The sequence below is a fragment of the Cydia strobilella genome, chromosome 16, assembly GCF_947568885.1.
Source record: "Cydia strobilella chromosome 16, ilCydStro3.1, whole genome shotgun sequence".
NCBI classification, from domain to species: domain Eukaryota; kingdom Metazoa; phylum Arthropoda; class Insecta; order Lepidoptera; family Tortricidae; genus Cydia; species Cydia strobilella.
The window spans coordinates 2,464,207-2,484,791 of NC_086056.1; the positions used below are offsets into that span (position 1 = coordinate 2,464,207).

Below are 20,585 nucleotides of genomic sequence, written 5' to 3' on the forward strand. Positions count from 1 at the left end.
CCTTCCCAAGCAGCGTATGAGCCCTAGCATTAAGTCCCCTGGCCAGCTTGTCCTTCCTCTCCTTGAGTTGGTTGAGCCTGGCCCCGGCGGCGTGCGCCTGCCGCGCCGGGAAGTCGTACAGCCCGCCGGCCGCGCCGAAGTATTGCTTCTCATTTACCTATGACTCAACTATAACACTAACCTGTTCCTCCTCCTTCCCAAGCAGCGTATGAGCCCTAGCATTAAGTCCCCTGGCCAGCTTGTCCTTCCTCTCCTTGAGTTGGTTGAGCCTGGCCCCGGCGGCGTGCGCCTGCCGCGCCGGGAAGTCGTACAGCCCGCCGGCCGCGCCGAAGTATTGCTTCTCATTTACCTATGACTCAACTATAACACTAACCTGTTCCTCCTCCTTCCCAAGCAGCGTATGAGCCCTAGCATTAAGTCCCCTGGCCAGCTTGTCCTTCCTCTCCTTGAGTTGGTTGAGCCTGGCCCCGGCGGCGTGCGCCTGCCGCGCCGGGAAGTCGTACAGCCCGCCGGCCGCGCCGAAGTATTGCTTCTCATTTACCTATGACTCAACTATAACACTAACCTGTTCCTCCTCCTTCCCAAGCAGCGTATGAGCCCTAGCATTAAGTCCCCTGGCCAGCTTGTCCTTCCTCTCCTTGAGTTGGTTGAGCCTGGCCCCGGCGGCGTGCGCCTGCCGCGCCGGGAAGTCGTACAGCCCGCCGGCCGCGCCGAAGTATTGCTTCTCATTTACCTATGACTCAACTATAACACTAACCTGTTCCTCCTCCTTCCCAAGCAGCGTATGAGCCCTAGCATTAAGTCCCCTGGCCAGCTTGTCCTTCCTCTCCTTGAGTTGGTTGAGCCTGGCCCCGGCGGCGTGCGCCTGCCGCGCCGGGAAGTCGTACAGCCCGCCGGCCGCGCCGAAGTATTGCTTCTCATTTACCTATGACTCAACTATAACACTAACCTGTTCCTCCTCCTTCCCAAGCAGCGTATGAGCCCTAGCATTAAGTCCCCTGGCCAGCTTGTCCTTCCTCTCCTTGAGTTGGTTGAGCCTGGCCCCGGCGGCGTGCGCCTGCCGCGCCGGGAAGTCGTACAGCCCGCCGGCCGCGCCGAAGTATTGCTTCTCATTTACCTATGACTCAACTATAACACTAACCTGTTCCTCCTCCTTCCCAAGCAGCGTATGAGCCCTAGCATTAAGTCCCCTGGCCAGCTTGTCCTTCCTCTCCTTGAGTTGGTTGAGCCTGGCCCCGGCGGCGTGCGCCTGCCGCGCCGGGAAGTCGTACAGCCCGCCGGCCGCGCCGAAGTATTGCTTCTCATTTACCTATGACTCAACTATAACACTAACCTGTTCCTCCTCCTTCCCAAGCAGCGTATGAGCCCTAGCATTAAGTCCCCTGGCCAGCTTGTCCTTCCTCTCCTTGAGTTGGTTGAGCCTGGCCCCGGCGGCGTGCGCCTGCCGCGCCGGGAAGTCGTACAGCCCGCCGGCCGCGCCGAAGTATTGCTTCTCATTTACCTATGACTCAACTATAACACTAACCTGTTCCTCCTCCTTCCCAAGCAGCGTATGAGCCCTAGCATTAAGTCCCCTGGCCAGCTTGTCCTTCCTCTCCTTGAGTTGGTTGAGCCTGGCCCCGGCGGCGTGCGCCTGCCGCGCCGGGAAGTCGTACAGCCCGCCGGCCGCGCCGAAGTATTGCTTCTCATTTACCTATGACTCAACTATAACACTAACCTGTTCCTCCTCCTTCCCAAGCAGCGTATGAGCCCTAGCATTAAGTCCCCTGGCCAGCTTGTCCTTCCTCTCCTTGAGTTGGTTGAGCCTGGCCCCGGCGGCGTGCGCCTGCCGCGCCGGGAAGTCGTACAGCCCGCCGGCCGCGCCGAAGTATTGCTTCTCATTTACCTATGACTCAACTATAACACTAACCTGTTCCTCCTCCTTCCCAAGCAGCGTATGAGCCCTAGCATTAAGTCCCCTGGCCAGCTTGTCCTTCCTCTCCTTGAGTTGGTTGAGCCTGGCCCCGGCGGCGTGCGCCTGCCGCGCCGGGAAGTCGTACAGCCCGCCGGCCGCGCCGAAGTATTGCTTCTCATTTACCTATGACTCAACTATAACACTAACCTGTTCCTCCTCCTTCCCAAGCAGCGTATGAGCCCTAGCATTAAGTCCCCTGGCCAGCTTGTCCTTCCTCTCCTTGAGTTGGTTGAGCCTGGCCCCGGCGGCGTGCGCCTGCCGCGCCGGGAAGTCGTACAGCCCGCCGGCCGCGCCGAAGTATTGCTTCTCATTTACCTATGACTCAACTATAACACTAACCTGTTCCTCCTCCTTCCCAAGCAGCGTATGAGCCCTAGCATTAAGTCCCCTGGCCAGCTTGTCCTTCCTCTCCTTGAGTTGGTTGAGCCTGGCCCCGGCGGCGTGCGCCTGCCGCGCCGGGAAGTCGTACAGCCCGCCGGCCGCGCCGAAGTATTGCTTCTCGCCCGAGATCCAAGTGTGCTCCTTCTCAAGCCCGGTGATCTGGGAATGGTGGGTAAATCACATTTTAGAGAATTGCCATCCTGAACTGAATCAATAGATGGCGTTGTTATATATTTATATTGAGCGTGAGGTCGAACAACAATACAGTAAACGGAGATATATCGGCTTATAACTTATCAAAGTTAAATATAACTCCGTAATAGATGGATACAGTCTAAGGAAAAAACGTGCCTCGAAAATCACGAAAATTTGATTCTCGATCAGATGGCGCCACTAGTTTTGGCCTACACTCGTATAGAGGGCGTTGACTGTTTCGTTTGTTATTTATAATTTTAACGCATACCAGTGAAAGAACATGGGTCAAAATCATATAAAAAAAATTAATGCAAATAAAAAAATCATTTATACATATTTAAATACATTTTATCGTATTTTTATAAATATTTATTTTTAGTTTTAAAGTGTGTCGACAGATGGCAGTGAATTTACTGGGGTTACAAAATTTACTATGACAGTACCGCTCTAGTATAAGTTACTCTATGTAACTTATTTAAACCTGCATTTTAATTATTCAATGATTCAATTCTGTCTTACACTGTTTAAACCGAATGAAAATGTCACACGCGAGCCATCATCATCGATATAGTCGAATATAAACCTTACTTGGAAGCTTTAGAATACTTTGGGAGCATACGCCATAATGTTTAATATGCGTTGTTGGTGTTAAGGGCACGACAACTCATCGATGCTCACAAAAATGTTCTAACCACGAATAAGTATACTGTACGAGTCGTGAGTTTTGCAAGAAACAACATACGGAAATGTTATTTATAGACCATATTTCCATAATAAAACATAAATTACCAAGGAAATTTCCCTGCAATTTATGAGAAATTTACTGTAATTTGCCTGGTGTGGGATCACTGAGCCTGTTCTTTTAATAAACAACTTTTTATTTAACAATTTTGAGAACAAATACAATTATTTTATTAAATATTTGATATGTTTTTTTTTCTTTAATATATGACATCTATTACAGTTTTTAACTTTTTATTTATTTATTTTTATTTTTTATTTATGGAAATTTACGAAAAATTCATGAAATTCAAGTGAAATGATCCTGGTTTTCACGTAAGGATAAGGAAAATCTAGTTTCTATAAAAACATTACCGTAACATTACCGAGAATATTCTCTCAATCGGAAATATTCTCAGCAATTTCCCATCACTATGTACGACCAACAAGCGCGGCCGAAAGAGAAGTCGAACTTCATGCAGCTCGGTTTAAATACAGGAGTAAAATCCGGAGTAAATACGATAACTTGTGTAAGTCAGACAGTTCTTAGTTTCGATAAATCTTGCTCGGTGAAATGGTTCAATTTTGATTGGCATAAAAAATAACAGTTAGGCGCTGTTCTGTGTCCGTCCGGATTACTAGTATATCCGTGATTCTAATTAGCCTCATGCATGAAGTTTATATTTGAACGAAATATGTTATATTCGGATGTTTGTTACCGTTATATCATGTTACAAATGCATTTCCGTTTTTAAATTACCATTTAATCACTTAAAATTATAAATAAAAAGTACAAAAATTTGCACGCGAAAAGCTAGTGAGCGAAACGCTCGAAACGCCACGTGACGTCACGCGTTCGACAGATTAGTGTCATTAGTAGCAAACGTCAGTTGGGCCGCCCAACGTGTGACGTCATCACGCTCTGTCGAATTCGCGCCAAAAATTATGAGCGTTTCAACCGCTCAAAAATTTTCAACATTTTAAATATTTTTTAATAAAATAATGTTAAGGTTTACAAAAGTATTTTTATCATTTCCGGTGTTCCAACGATATAAATTATGAATCCAAAAATAAAAATAAATTCATGCATGGAGCTAATTGTCTTACCTTCTTACCACACTCAGTGGCCTCAGTCTCCAGCTCTTTAATCTTGAACTCTAACTCCTTGATCTTAAGGTTGATATCGTTGTTCTTAGCGTCCAATTTTTCCCGTTGCTGAGATAGACGAGAGATTTCCGTGTTGCGTGACGCGATCTCGGCTTTCATCGCTTTGATGCGGCCTTGGATCTCTTTTACTGCGTTCTGGGTAAAATGTGACGTTTTCAATCAAAAGGTACCACATTGTCGGTTGTCGATAATGTTGTTCTTATTGAAGCTATATGGAAATAGCGCCTTACTGACAAGCGACAATAAGTACCCTTTTGGTTGAAAATGGCACAAATAATTAGAGAAGTGATTAGTAGTTTTCGAATTAGATTAGTATAATTACCTTTTTAACTTTTTTTTCAATGCCTATCAATGTCTAAACTATACAATAAAATGAAATAAAAATCAAATCAATATGAGTAAACATCGTGAAAGTTTAAATCAGTGTAATTTTTATCTCCAACTGGGTTTTAGGCCAGGAAATGAATGCTCAATAAAAGTTATAGAGGGAAATGCTTGGAACACAATCTTTCATTCGTAGCTTTGTTTGGACTAGTTAGGAGGTGAACATATCAAAAGTCCCCGCTTGTAACCCTGGCTCCGGGGGGAGGGGGTTTAAAGGTTCAATTTTTCAGTTTTTCGATTATATCTCGGAAACTATGTGTCTGAGCGACATGGCCATATATAGAAAATGAACAGTGATTTAATTTGTTACAAGTTTATTAAGTCGTTTTTCGATATCTTGCAACACAATTTTTGACTTCGTAGCTTTGTTTGGACTTGTTAGGTGAACATATCAAAAGTCCCCGCCGCCCGTAACCTTGGTGCCGGGGGGAGGGGGTTTGAAGGTTCCATTTTTCGGTTTTTTTTATTATATTTTGGAAACTATGCGTAAAATCATTCATAAAGATTTTACGCTAACATAAACAATTTTTTAAAAATAATCATAAGTTGTCTTGAGAACCAGAAATCTCGGATCCGGCCATGCCCAGAACAGGTACATGTAAGGCACCGGGACCGGTACTGCATGCTCTAGTTAAAGCCTGACCAGTAATACAGGATCATTATCAAGGGGGCGCTGCTCATTCTCATGTATAGGGTCAGTTCAGTATAGTATGAAAAAATTAGTTTCAGTGAAATTCCGCAACATGGCGCGTGATCATATATTCCTGGTCAGGCTTTACCGGTGGTTTATTCATCCGTCACTAACCTCGGCAGCAGTATGTTCGTCCTTGGCTGTTTGTAGCGCCTCCGCGAGTCTTTCCGCTGCCGCCTTTGTCTCCGCTAGTTGAGTCGAACTCGTGGTCACACCCTTTTCTAGTTCTGCTACCTAAAATTGTAATAGAGTTTTTAAGTAAATTAAATGTAACTACTGTAATAGTTATTTACGATACAAGTGCGGAAAAGAGGAAATTCGAAACGAGTGGCGATAAATTAAAACACGACCGCAGGGAGTGTTTTAAATCGACACGAGTTGCGAATTACCTATTCGCACGTGTATCGTACAACGTTTTACAGTACATATGGCCCTTTAAACTTTCGACATATGCACGAAAAGTTCTATTTGACTCACTAGTGCGAGAAAGTAGCACCACATGTACTGTAATAGCTATTTATGCAACAAGTGCGGAAATCATCTTTACGCACGTGTATCATACAATGTTTTACTATGCATTGTGCGAGTAAATAAAAAAAACATATCATGGCAAATAAGTTCAATTATTAAAAAAATTAAAACAAAAAGCACTAGTGCGGGAAAGTAGTACTTTCCGCATGATATGGCTCCGTAGGAAACGCACTTTTCGAGCACATGCATTGTAAAGTAACTTAACTAACTTAGCGGTTACACTCACGTGTATTAAGTCACTCGCGCGACATGTTTCGGAGAGCCTAGGTCTCTATTTTCAAGCACTAACAGTGCCTGAGTGAGTAGTGAGTAGGTCACGACGGGCGGGCGGTAGTCGTCACGTACCGCGGCGCGTGATGATATAACCGGTTGAGGGGAGTCTTGAGCTGTTGTTGTAGGCAGGCGCGACGGCGGGTTTGGGTCACCCAACACGTAGCGATGAACAACAAGGATACAGAGCCTTGAGCATCGCCGTCGAGTCGCTTGCCTATCGGTGTTCTATCGGATACATTTCGGGGAGTGCGCACAGGAACTGCACGACCTGATCCCACCTTCCCCTTTCCATCATCGGACATCCAGGCGCGGGGAGCGAATGCACCCGTTCGTGGTCCACATTCCATTCGTTCGGACGAAACGTTTTGCCTCCTCCTTTTTGGTAGGACGGCTAAGGAATGGAATGCGCTCCCGCCATCTGTATTCCCTGATCAATATGACCTCGGTCTCTTTAAAACAAGAGTGAATAGGCTGTTACTGAACCGGTGAGCTCCATCTTAGGCCCTGTCTTCACTTTCCATCAGGTGTGACTAGGGCCAATCGCCGATCAGTTTATAAAAAAAAAAAAAAAAACACGAACTCACTGGATTACAGGCTTCCATGCTGGCGCCACAGCCCAGCCGCTCTCTCGGTACACGTGTATACGTGAGTGAAACCGCTAAGTCAGTTAGAAAATTCACTGCCATCTATCGATACACTCTAAAACTAAAAATGAAGATTTATAAAAATACGAGAAAATTTATTTAAATATGGATAAATGATTTTTTATTCGCATTAATTTGTTTTATATGATTTTACCCATGTCCTTTGACTGATATGCGTTAAAATTGTTAAATAACAAACGAAACCGTCAACGCCCTCTATACGAGAGTAGGCCAAAGGTAAAGGCGCCATCTGATCGAGAATCTAATTTTCGTGATTTTCGAGGCACGTTTTTTCCTTAGACTGTATCCATCTATTACGGAGTTATATCTATCTTTGCTGTAAAGTAAGTTTGAATCAGGGTCCGGCCCGCTATCCCTTATCGGGGTTTTATAAGGTTATTGCATAAGGCTTAACTCACCATACCCTTTGCCAGACGAAACCCTTTGTTTTGGTTTTAAAAACCCTTATATAAAGCTACCACATTTGAGTAATCGGTAGCCCAAATACCCTTACAAAACCCTTATCATCCGCTCACCAACACCTTGCATATTGCTTATAAGGGTTAGCCTTATAAAGGGCTTTCCTTTTTGCATATAAGCGTGCTAATTTAATTCGTCTACCTTGTTCATAAAGCACACATTACTTCGAATCCGAGCGATCGTCGGCGGAGACGGCGGCGTTCTTTGACTAGGCACGTATTTTCTTTCCTTTTCATACACTACCGTAGATATATACTAATCCTGTCTCTTTCACGCAAAGGGAAACCTTTATAAAAAGCGCTTAAAGATAAGGGTAACCCTTATTAAGAGCTAGCCTTATTTTTGGTTAGCTTTTCGGTAAGGGTTAGTCAAAGGTAAGGGTATGAATGGGCTTGCAGTTCAAAAGGGAAAGTCTTTCAATGTGTTAGCCGTGTTTAAGTGTTGCCCATTGAAAGGGTTTTATCGCGGAAAGGGTTGTCCGGTCCCTGGTGAATTCCTTCGACTCCAGTCATTCGATGAGAATGTATGCAACAATAATGGAATCTAGACTGTGCCAGGCGTTACCTCTAGCTGTAAAGTGGAAAACTCCTGCTCTCGTTGTTTCCAATTGCTGCTGTGATGTTCCGCTTCTTTCTTAGCCTTTTTGAGGGCCTCCTCCGCTTTTTTAAACTCCCTGTTGAGAAATAGTTTTTGATTTATAATTTATTATTGTGAACCTATATTTAGGGTACAAGGTTCTCATTTCTTATGAGGGAATAAAATAAATTTGGAGGAAAAAAGTTATCACTACGGGTCCCTTTTTTACCCTTTGGGCACGGAACGGAACACTAAAACACGGGGTACTTATAACTGTCTCACTAATTCTGACACTCTCGCACTTAGTGTTTCTATGTTAGTTTATATCTGATGTTGTTAAAAAATCTTACCTTTCTCTATGACCTTTGATGTCCTTGACCTTGGCCTCCAACTCTTTATCCCTAGGCGAAGCTACTTGCTGTTTCGCTTTATCCCCTTCTGTCTCACTAGTTCTGTCACTCTGGCACAGCGATTCTATGTGAGTTTATATCTGATGTTATTAAAATCTTACCTTTCTCTATGAACTTTGATGTCCTTGCCCTTGGCCTCCAGCTCTTTAGCCCTAGGCGAAGCTACTTGCTGTTTCGCCTTATCCACTTCTGTCTCACTAATTCCGTCACTCTGGCACAGCAATTCTATGTGAGTTTATATCTGATGTTACTAAAATATTACCTTTCTCTATGACCTTTGATGTCCTTGCCCTTGGCCTCCAGCTCTTTAGCCCTAGGCGAAGCTACTTGCTGTTTCGCCTTATCCCCTTCTGTCTCACTAGTTCTGTCACTCTGGCACAGCGATTCTATGTGAGTTTATATCTGATGTTACTTAAATCTTACCTTTCTCTGTGACCTTTGATGTCCTTGACCTTGGCCTCCAGCTCTTTTGCCCTAGCCGAAGCCGCCTGCTGTTTCGTCTTGTTTTCCTCCAACTGTCTCACTAGCTCTGTCACCCTCGCACGTAGCGATTCTATCTCTGCGTGAGTTTGAGCGTGAGATGTGGTGGCGAGGCGGGCCTTCACGACTTCTAGCTCGTGGGACATCATGTCGAATCTGGAAGTGATATGATGTTAGTTCGATGCTGTTAATTAGTCGGTTGTCCAAGTGAGAGTTAAAGTTGCGCAGCAAGGAATCCGCACGGTTATATTTTTAGATCGTGACGACTCGTGAGTGTTTGTAATTTGCCTTAACAGTTTTTTTTTATAATTTGATGTTATGCATAGTTACTTGTCTAGAGATATTGCTGTTAAACACAGTCATTTGTAGGTTAGTCAGACAGAGGGAGGAGTCAGAGGGTGATGGCTCAATTAAAGATGTACCCGATGGCATCCTTAGCTCTTCTTTGTCCTCTTGAAAATTTAGGATAGGATGTTACCCTCAGTCAGAATCAAGATGCATAGTGGACGAAGGATTATATAATATGTACAATTAGAACACTTAGACAATATTACAGGAGAAACGCATATAATTACCTCAGAAATACGGCACACGACTTGCTCAATACCGCAAGGAAGTGTAACAGGATGCCTTCTATTTATAGCATACATAAACGACTTGCCAAAAATTTTGAATACATCATGCGTTATGTTTGCTGATGACGTCTCAATATTACTGAACTGTACAAATAGTGTAGAATGCAATACTCGCCTTTTGGAGTCTCTCAACACAGTTACTGACTGGCTCCACGAACATAACCTCGATATAAACTTGAATAAAACGAAAATAATACAATTTAAACCAAACCAAAAAAACCCGCTGCATATAAATTTACAAATTGATAATGATAAAACCATCGAAGAAGTAGATGAGTGCAAACTATTGGGTATAACACTAGACTCAAGTATTAACTGGAAATCGCACATACAAGATATAAAATCCAAACTGGCTAGGTTCATCTACGCATTAAGTATATTAAAGATTAATACGAACATTGAGACCGCTAAATCCGCATACTTTGCATATGCGTACGCATGGCTACGGTATGGTGTTATTCTGTGGGGAGAAAGCACCGATGTGCATCAACTGTTCGTTATGCAGAAAAAATGCATTCGTATCCTAACAAATACGCGCGTACCAAACAGCTGCCGCCCATGTTTCAAACAACTGAAAATACTAACACTACCCTCCATTTATATAATGGAGGCGGCACTATTTTTAAAAAGTCACCTTCAGTTGTTTGAGATAAAAAAACTGTCAAGACCAAATCGCAAACCTGTCGTTCCCCAACTATTATTGCCACCCTCCAAATTAGCTATGGTAAGAAACGGCCCTTACTGTCGATGTGTGCGTGTAATGAACAAAGTTCTTGGTTTTCTGAATCTAGAAGTTAGCGATAAATTATTTAAGAAACAGTTAAAGGAAATATTATTAGAAAAATGTTACTATTCAATGGATGAATTTTTTAATGATGAAAGTCTGGATAATGCGAAATGATTTAATTGTTTATGAATTCTATGATAACTATTAATAATTTATTGTTAAATTTCATTCGAGTATGAGTATGACCATAATTTATGATTAATTAATGATTAACGCATGAATTAGTTTTTTTTTTTTTTGACACAATTTTATTTTATTTAAAAGTTTATATAAGAAATTAAGACTAGGTATAAGTTCAAAATAAGTAGTTTAATATCCAATATTGTACACCCTAGCAGGGTATCATGTACCTACTTGACCAATATGTAAGACCAGTATGTACAAATGAACATGATTACAATGGAATAAATGATATGATATGATTAACTTTGATCTCGATGACGCCGTTAAGAGGCCGGTGTCGATTTTAGTCGCAAAAATGTAAAATTTATAGATTTAGTCGGTGAAATTGTACACCTTTTGTTACCTAATTGAAATAACAAGTACTGGTTTCTATTAGCACGTCTTCTTATCTTACCTTTTATCAGATTAATTTTTTGAAAACAGACTCACTAAATTAGTAATGTTTGCTTTTCTGATGGACGTTTAGGTAAACGCGCGTAAAGCACTGATTTTGTCGCTCTTATTTGTAAATTCCGTAAAGTTTGGACTGCTAAACATGGTAATTTTGTATTACACATATCCTGTACTTGACGTTTATCAGACTACATTTTTATTATTATGACTTCGAAGTAGTGTAAATGAAAGTTAGACGAAATCAATTTTCTCCAGAAATTACTTCAAAACAAGTGACAATTTCTCTAAAAATCGACTTAATTTCAACGTAATTTTGATACTTAAACAATCTACAACATTTGCTGAAACTATTCTTATACATCAATTTGTATAATTTACCACCATGATTTTTTGATGAATTTTTAAAAACTGCCCCTTTTCTTCATGCATTACCGGTGATGCACGCTCGCGACCTCTTTTTTAAAAGGCAAGATGAGAAGACGTGCTAATAGAAATCAATACTTGTTATTTAGATATTACGTAACAAAACGTGTATAATTTCAACGACTAAATCTATCAATTTTACATTTTTACTCCAAAATCGACTACGGCCTCTTAAATGAGTACATCGGCACGGGGCGGACACGCTATACATCAAAAATCACTTGCGTTTCTATGTGTGAATCGCGTCATGCGTTATGTGTGAGTAAGTTGCTTAAAAACAGTACTGAGCGGCCGGCAAAAGGCCGTCAATCTGCTGTCGCGGGGCGAGGTCATTCGAAGCTGGGCGGGCCGGTGTGTGGCCAGGTATGATTATACTATTACTTATTCTGTGACATCGGTGAATTGTATTGGAAGGTAGCAACATGTTTATATGACTGCAGCGAGAGGCGTCCAATGAGACCGTGACCTAAAACCTGTACCTCTGTTGTTTACTGCTGTAAGCCTCGGCCACCGCCTGCATGGCGTTGAGCTCGGCCTGGAGCTGCTGCAGCTGGGAGTCGGCGCGACCTAACTCCTGCTCTCCAATGAGACGGAGAGCTAACACCTGTACCTCTGTTGTTTACTGCTGTAAGCCTCGGCCGCCGCCTGCATGGCGCTGAGCTCGGCCTGGAGCTGCTGCAGCTGGGAGTCGGCGCGACCTAACTCCTGCTCTCCAATGAGACGGAGAGCTAACACCTGTACCTCTGTTGTTTACTGCTGTAAGCCTCGGCCGCCGCCTGCATGGCGCTGAGCTCGGCCTGGAGCTGCTGCAGCTGGGAGTCGGCGCGACCTAACTCCTGCTCTCCAATGAGACGGAGAGCTAACACCTGTACCTCTGTTGTTTACTGCTGTAAGCCTCGGCCGCCGCCTGCATGGCGCTGAGCTCGGCCTGGAGCTGCTGCAGCTGGGAGTCGGCGCGACCTAACTCCTGCTCTCCAATGAGACGGAGAGCTAACACCTGTACCTCTGTTGTTTACTGCTGTAAGCCTCGGCCGCCGCCTGCATGGCGCTGAGCTCGGCCTGGAGCTGCTGCAGCTGGGAGTCGGCGCGACCTAACTCCTGCTCTCCAATGAGACGGAGAGCTAACACCTGTACCTCTGTTGTTTACTGCTGTAAGCCTCGGCCGCCGCCTGCATGGCGCTGAGCTCGGCCTGGAGCTGCTGCAGCTGGGAGTCGGCGCGACCTAACTCCTGCTCTCCAATGAGACGGAGAGCTAACACCTGTACCTCTGTTGTTTACTGCTGTAAGCCTCGGCCGCCGCCTGCATGGCGCTGAGCTCGGCCTGGAGCTGCTGCAGCTGGGAGTTGGCGCGACCTAACTCCTGCTCTCCAATGAGACGGAGAGCTAACACCTGTACCTCTGTTGTTTACTGCTGTAAGCCTCGGCCGCCGCCTGCATGGCGCTGAGCTCGGCCTGGAGCTGCTGCAGCTGGGAGTCGGCGCGACCTAACTCCTGCTCTCCAATGAGACGGAGAGCTAACACCTGTACCTCTGTTGTTTACTGCTGTAAGCCTCGGCCGCCGCCTGCATGGCGCTGAGCTCGGCCTGGAGCTGCTGCAGCTGGGAGTCGGCGCGACCTAACTCCTGCTCTAACTCCTTGAGCTGCTGGATTTGCATTAGCACGGAACCTCCCTGTAAGAAAATAGTACGCCTAGTAAAAGTATGTACAATTTACGTCGAAAACGAAAAAAAAAATTAAATATGCGAGCTTTTTCAATTACGTTTGTACCTATAATCAAAGATAGATATAACTCCGTAATAGATGGATACAGTCTAAGGAAAAAACGTGCCTCGAAAATCAAGAAAATTTTACTCTCGATCAGAGGGCGCTACTAGCTTTGGCCTACTGTCGTATAGATGGCGTTGACGGTTTCGTTTATTATTAAACAATTTTTACGCATATCAGTAAAAGAACATGGGTCTAAATTATAGAAATAATTAATGAAATAAAAAAAAATTTATCCATATTTAAATACATTTTATCGCATTTTTATAAATCTTCATTTTTAGTTTTAAAGTGTGTCGATAGATGGCAGTGAATTTACTGTGATTACAAAATTTACTATGACAGTACCGCTCTAGTATAAGTTAATCTATGCTATAATGCAAGATATAACATCACTGGCACTTTTGTAAAATGTAGTGCAGGTAATTCCAATCATGTTGAAAAATTTCTGGCCCTGTGTTCCTAAGAAGACGGTCTCTCTCTCGTCACTCGGCCGGCAATTCCTTATTTTCTGGCTTTTGGAGTAACAAATTACTTATGAAATAAAACTATGAAAACGGATTATATCGCGTATATTGAATTTATAATACATCCCGACGTTTCGAACCCTTTACAGCGTTTTAGTATGTGGGTATTTTTGCACTTTGTAATTTTTCCTCAGTCACCCGTTGACCACGAACGCTGTAAAGGGTTCGAAACGTCGGGATGTATTATAAATTCAATATACGCGATATAATCCGTTTTCATAGTTTTATTTCATGAGTAACTATCGCGGTAACCGAAGACAATATAACAAATTACTTATTAAAATAAGGCAATTATTAAAATTAAACCTAGCTTCTCCTGACAGTGTAAGCATACACATCCCACTCGACAGTAACGCATCGTTTCCTGATCTGCGGGTGGAATGTGACTTTGCTGGCCCTGTACAGATCTCACCTTGACTCTAGCTCCTCCAGACAACGTCCCGGCCGGGTCATACACATCCCCCTCGACAGTGACGCATCGTTTCCTGATCTACGGGTAGAATGTGACTGGTGTGATCTCACCTTGACTCTAGCTCCTCCAGACAATGTCCCGGCCGGGTCATACACATCCCCCTCGACAGTGACGCATCGTTTCCTGATCTACGGGTAGAATGTGACTGGTGTGATCTCACCTTGACTCTAGCTCCTCCAGACAACGTCCCGGCCGGGTCATACACATCCCCCTCGACAGTGACGCATCGTTTCCTGATCTACGGGTAGAATGTGACTGGTGTGATCTCACCTTGACTCTAGCTCCTCCAGACAATGTCCCGGCCGGGTCATACACATCCCCCTCGACAGTGACGCATCGTTTCCTGATCTACGGGTAGAATGTGACTGGTGTGATCTCACCTTGACTCTAGCTCCTCCAGACAATGTCCCGGCCGGGTCATACACATCCCCCTCGACAGTGACGCATCGTTTCCTGATCTACGGGTAGAATGTGACTGGTGTGATCTCACCTTGACTCTAGCTCCTCCAGACAATGTCCCGGCCGGGTCATACACATCCCCCTCGACAGTGACGCATCGTTTCCTGATCTACGGGTAGAATGTGACTGGTGTGATCTCACCTTGACTCTAGCTCCTCCAGACAACGTCCCGGCCGGGTCATACACATCCCCCTCGACAGTGACGCATCGTTTCCTGATCTACGGGTAGAATGTGACTGGTGTGATCTCACCTTGACTCTAGCTCCTCCAGACAATGTCCCGGCCGGGTCATACACATCCCCCTCGACAGTGACGCATCGTTTCCTGATCTACGGGTAGAATGTGACTGGTGTGATCTCACCTTGACTCTAGCTCCTCCAGACAATGTCCCGGCCGGGTCATACACATCCCCCTCGACAGTGACGCATCGTTTCCTGATCTGCGGGTGGAAGGTGACTTTGTTGGCGGTGTCGGCGTCCCTGCAGACGAAGGTGCCGCCGAACACGAAGCCCATGGCGGGGCGCAGCGCGGCCGGGAACGAGATCAGGTCCACGGCGCGCTGCACGTTCTCGGGACCACCGCCCTACCAAATATGGTTACTGTAGAGGCCGGGAAACGAAGGGTTGCAGGACAAGTAGATTTAGACGAGAGTAGGGATAGGGATACGCGTCCGGCAACCCCGTTTCTCGCCGAGATTTGTATAGGGCTTTTTTTCAAACTCGCAATGAGATATCCATAGGCTACGGTGGACAAAATTGAGAAAAAACTGTCTAAAAATTGAATGGGGTTGACAACTGTCAAAGGTTTGCAGAGATGGCGCCACCATAGCTTGCCCCTTTTTCTATGAGATTTGGCTTAAAGGGCTGGCATCCAGGGCATTATTCGACCGGCCAAGCGCTTTTTCAGCGCGGAGCAGGTACCAGGGCCTCATGAGATACGAGAAGGTGTCGTTGAACAACCCGCTGGCGCGCGGGCCGCGGCTGCTGTTCAAAACAAAAGACGGTTGCTTTACAGGCCTAGGTGTGTAAGGCTTATGGGGAGGCGTCGTGGTTAGAATGCTAGCGATCACATGGCGCCTCCCGTCAACGGCAGGTGACGGAAACGCCGCAGGGGGTTTTAGTGGGTATTCTCCTCCTCTCTCTCTGACTAACAGAGGGAGCCTTCCCCATTGCCCGGGGGGCAAGGTGCGTAAATGCATTTACCCCTGCGTCAAAAAAAAAAAAAAAAGGTGTGTAAGGCTTAGGGTTTGCTCCCGGCACTGAGTTTGTATGGTGAGAACCGGGAATTGCCGATTCTTGCCATACAAACTCAGTACCGGGAGCAAACCCTGGTAAGGCTATATGAAATTCCTTTACATATCATCTTCACTCATCGCACCGGACACGTAGTATTTCTGGACCTAATTTGAAGTAAGTCATGTCAACATTTCATTGCAATTTTGACAAAATTATTAGAATGGTGCATGTTTATTTAATCGTATGGCATTATATTATACAGATTCAGAGGAATCATAAATCTAACTCCAGAGAATTAATCCACTTGTTAGCTTCGTCATTCAGTTTTATCAGGTCTTCCGGGGGCCTGTATATCGAGTAGATGGGCACTCTTGGAAAATACACATTCCTACAATACAGAAACAAATTTCTATGCACGGCGGTCAGTTATCTCTGCAGCTGGCTGTAGAAGACGTAGGATTCGTCACCGAAAAACAAGGCTTAAATAATATAATAAAAAACTGGACAAGTGCAAGTCGGACTCACCCACCGAGAGTTCACTTTTTAGTATTTGTTGTTATAGCGGCAACAGAAACACATCTGTGAAAATTTCAACTGTCTAGCTATCACGGTTCATGAGAGCCTGGTGACAGACAGACGGACAGTGGAGTCTTAGTAATAGGGTCCCGTTTTTACCCTTTGGGTAAAAACCCCGGAACCCTAAAAAGTACTCACGATTTGCTGCGCTAGCTTAAGGGTTCGATCGTCAATGGTGTAGGCGGTGATTTTGTTTAGCGGTATCATGGTGGTTCGCGTCTGGATGTTGCCTTTCTTGAGCAGGAGGTCCACTGTGGCGTCCGTGTCTACCACCACGTTGTATAGCTGGAGAATAGAATTCATTGAAATTTAAAATCTTTATTCCAGGCCTGTCGGCCCATATTCTGTTAGTTTACAGTGCTTAAAAATATATTAGTAGAAATACATAAATTGTAAAATAAATAAATTAAATTAAAATTATAAATAAATTGGGGCATTTTCTATGAAAAGGGACCTTATTGTCGATGGCGCTTACGCCGCATAGCGTCGCGCGGAATTGTATTTATATCTGAGCATCGTTTATAATGGCGTAAGTGCCATCGACAATAAGGTCCCATTTTATAGAAAATACCACAATTAACTTCAATCAAATTAGATTTAAATTATACATCAATTAAATTCAATTAAGTTATATTAAAAATTATAAATCAATCAAATTAAATCCAATTACATTAAAATCCAATTAAGTAATTGCAACAAGTCGAATTTTACCACAAAATATTTAATATAGATAGTGCCATTCACGATGACGAGCAGATTTGACAAAACTAAACTTTAATCGCATGACAATACGAACCAAAGCACGCGTCTTCGAGAATGAACAGATCTATAGATACTGATTAAAAACATAGCACAAATTAAAAGGTAAATTAAAACGGGATTTCTTATTGACCGAAAAAAGGAAAGGTATCCGTTTTAGCTTTGGAAAAAATGCTTTCGTATGTCCGATATTCTCCTCTACAGGCCGCATTTCTCAACCGATTCTCGTGAAATTTTGTGAGCAGGCTTAGGGTTTTTAGTCAATTCTTTTCTTTTTCAAAATGGCGGAGCCGTGGGGGCTAACGTGGTGGCATTTAGAGGCACTAGTATTCCTATGGTACTTTATTGCTACAAATTATCTGATGCTGCCTATAAAGTTTGAATACTCACTTTGCCGCCCGCGGCAGTTTCCAACGCAGTGCAGTACACTGGATCATTGACGTTTATCAATCTAGCGACGATACCTACAAGTAAACATAAGTATTAAGTATAAACACAAAATAAGTAGCGAAATAAGCTTGAATTTACTATGAAAACCAACCGTAAAACTGTGTACACGGCGCGCCTTCGACCAGGGAAGACGTGTCGTGCTCCGTGAGGACGGTCCTCGTAAATTGGACCGAAACATGTAGAGCTATTCGACTTAATAATACGTGAGTGACCCGGTTTAAAATAATTTAATATGTTTTAGTCTCACGGGAGTTTCATAGTCATATCAATCATCATCATAATTATAAACTTACCGTGTACTTTAGAATGGTCGAAGTCTCTGGTCGGTGCTTGGTATTGGAACTGGCAACGTTGAAGTCTTGAACTTAGACGGTCTAGTGAATCTCTTTTTCCGACGGTCTCTGATTGTATCTGCCGGATGAGACCCTTTAGCTCCGTGTTGCGGGCTTCGCTGAAGTTCATGCTTGAAAGCTCAGCCTGTGGATAATAGTGTGGGTAAAGTACTAAAAGGGCAATTCCAAGATTATACACGGTGGCAAAAAAATAAGTGCATTCCCGTTGCCAGGGAGGTTTTGGGATTATACTGCGTAACTTTTACTATGGGACCAACCCCGAAATCGCGAAAAAAAATTTGGCTGTTTCATACATTTTTGCTGGTCCATTTTCTATGGGAGGGTAAATTTTTTTTTCGCTATTTCTTGGTTGGTCCCATAGTAAAAGTTGCTCAGTATAATCCCAAAACCTCCCTGGCAACGGGAATGACTTATTTTAGCCACCGTTTTTATGTATACGTTTAGTCTAATATTACCTGTAGTTTATCCAGCTGCGCCTGCTGCCTGCCTATGTTATCCTGGTCCTTGGTAAACTGTGCGCTGCTCGCTTTGAACTCTCTCTCCAGAGTCTTGAGCCGGTCTTCTGCGTGTTTCTTCTCCATTTGTGCTTGGGATATGGATGTTGATGCTTCAGACGCTTCTGCCTTGGCCGCTGTAAAGTAGAAAAGTAGTTTGTATAAATAAAAACCGGCCAAGTGCGAGTCGGACTCGCGTTCCGAGGGTTCCGTACATTACACAATTTAAACAATGTAGTTTTTATGTGAAACGTGAGTAAAATGTCTTTAAAAAACCCGTAGGGGTCGGATCAAAAACTAAGTAATTAGGTCCGACTCACGCTTGACTGAACATTTCTAATAGGCTTTCCTGTGATATATACGTAAACATCTATTTTGTTTATGTATCTTTTTCAAAATTTTAGACCCAGTAGTTAGTAATAAAGGGGGCGGGGGGATGGTAATTTTTTGCTTATTTTCTTGAATAACTTCTAAACTGGCGATCCAAAAAAATATATATATATTTGAGATTCTCACAATGAGCTTTTTTATTTGATATGTAACACAATATAGTTTGAAAAACTTTATTTTTTAATTTTCTCCTTTACCTCCCAAAACTGGCCCCCGTGTTTAAAATTAATTTGTTTACGTTATATGTTCGTCTTTGGGTCACAAACTTACATAATTATGTATACCAAATTTCAACTTAATTGGTCCAGTAGTTTCGGAGAAAATAGACTGTGACAGACGGACAGACAGACGCACGAGTGATCCTATAAGGGTTCCTTTTTTTCCTTTTGAGGTATGGAACCCTAAAAAAGTATTTAAAAACACCCTTCAAGTTGTACCAATAAAGGTCTTCGGCACACCATTCCAACACCAACTCAACTCACTTTTGGTTCAGAATAGTGTACGACGAGTGGACGACGCGTAGACCACCCGTCATACACTACAGTTACATACATTTTGAAGATTGTACTGTAGGGAATACGACATAAGGCTTTAATTTGTAAACATTTAATTTTGAGTTGAGTTGGAGTCGAGTGGCTGTTGAGCAGGGATGTTGTGGATGCCGATTTTTTGACATCCGCGGACGCGGATGCGGATTTTTAAAGGCTGACATCCGCGGATGCGGATGTCGAGATTAGGCACATAAATAACGTCTTATATTACACTTTAGTAATTTTTATAAAAAAAAAAACGAAACAGTATTTGAACAAGAATATAGGTGCCCCACAATCGCATTAGTGTACTAAAGTCCAAATAAAACAAATTATTCACTTCTTGTCGCTGTCCGTCATAGGCTCCATTGCCGAATCAGAAAAACGAAACGAGATTCCTACTGGCTAATGACGAAATTACCTAGCACTTACGCCGCCGCTAAGACGTTCCTGTACCTAACTGTTCCACATCCGCATCCGCATTAAGCTCCGCATCGATTTTATGCGGAAGTTCCGCGGTTGCGGATGCGGATGCAAATATTCGCAACATCCCTGCTGTTGAGTTGTAATACTGTGCGAACTTTACTGGAATATGACACCAAAAGAATCCCAAGCAAGCGGAGTCGCAGTAACAGTATGCTCGATAACTATGCCCTCATTTTAAGTGCTGGCGCGAACGTAAGGACCTAAATGTAAAAGCGCATATGCGCCCACTTTTGCTGGTATTACATGTTTACACATATACGTTTGTGTAAACGTATCTTGATAAGGTTAACAAAACAACGGAAGACTAAACCCTATCACTTTGTAATACATTTTAATATCATTGTAGGTTTTTTTTTGCACTGCCTTAATAAGGCAGCCACAGCCAGTATATAATATTATAAAATCGGGCAAGTGCGAGTCGGACTCGCCCACCGAGGGTTCCGTGCTTTTTAGTATTTGTTGTTGTAGCGGCAACAGAAATACATCATCTGTGAGAATTTCAACTGTCTAGCTATCACGGTTCAAGAGATACAGCCTGGTGACAGACAGACGGACAGACGGACAGTGGAGTCTTAGTAATAGGGTCCCGTTTTTACCTTTTGGGTACGGAACCCTAATAATATACACTAACCCATGAGCTGGTCCTGCAGAGACTCGGACGCGCCCTCGTTGCCCGTGCTGACGGATACAAAAGTTGCCTGTGCGGCCACTAATGCTGCCTCTGCGGCTTCGCTCGCTGTCCGCAGGCCCTCGAACGTTGATGACGCCTGTAACCAATATGTG

General features: G+C 43.8%; 1 protein-coding gene across 1 annotated transcript in view; it reads right to left on the minus strand.

Moving 5' to 3' along the window:
- LOC134748504 (structural maintenance of chromosomes protein 2) overlaps window positions 1–20,585 on the minus strand; it is a 47,021-nt gene that overhangs the window by 16,781 nt on the left and 9,655 nt on the right. The window contains 12 exon segments of the mRNA XM_063683298.1: window positions 2,294–2,494; window positions 4,358–4,552; window positions 5,607–5,726; window positions 7,985–8,093; window positions 8,830–9,042; window positions 12,835–12,977; window positions 14,891–15,112; window positions 16,479–16,625; window positions 17,490–17,563; window positions 17,843–18,026; window positions 18,358–18,533; window positions 20,434–20,569. Coding sequence (XP_063539368.1) covers window positions 2,294–2,494; window positions 4,358–4,552; window positions 5,607–5,726; window positions 7,985–8,093; window positions 8,830–9,042; window positions 12,835–12,977; window positions 14,891–15,112; window positions 16,479–16,625; window positions 17,490–17,563; window positions 17,843–18,026; window positions 18,358–18,533; window positions 20,434–20,569 — 1,920 coding nt within the window.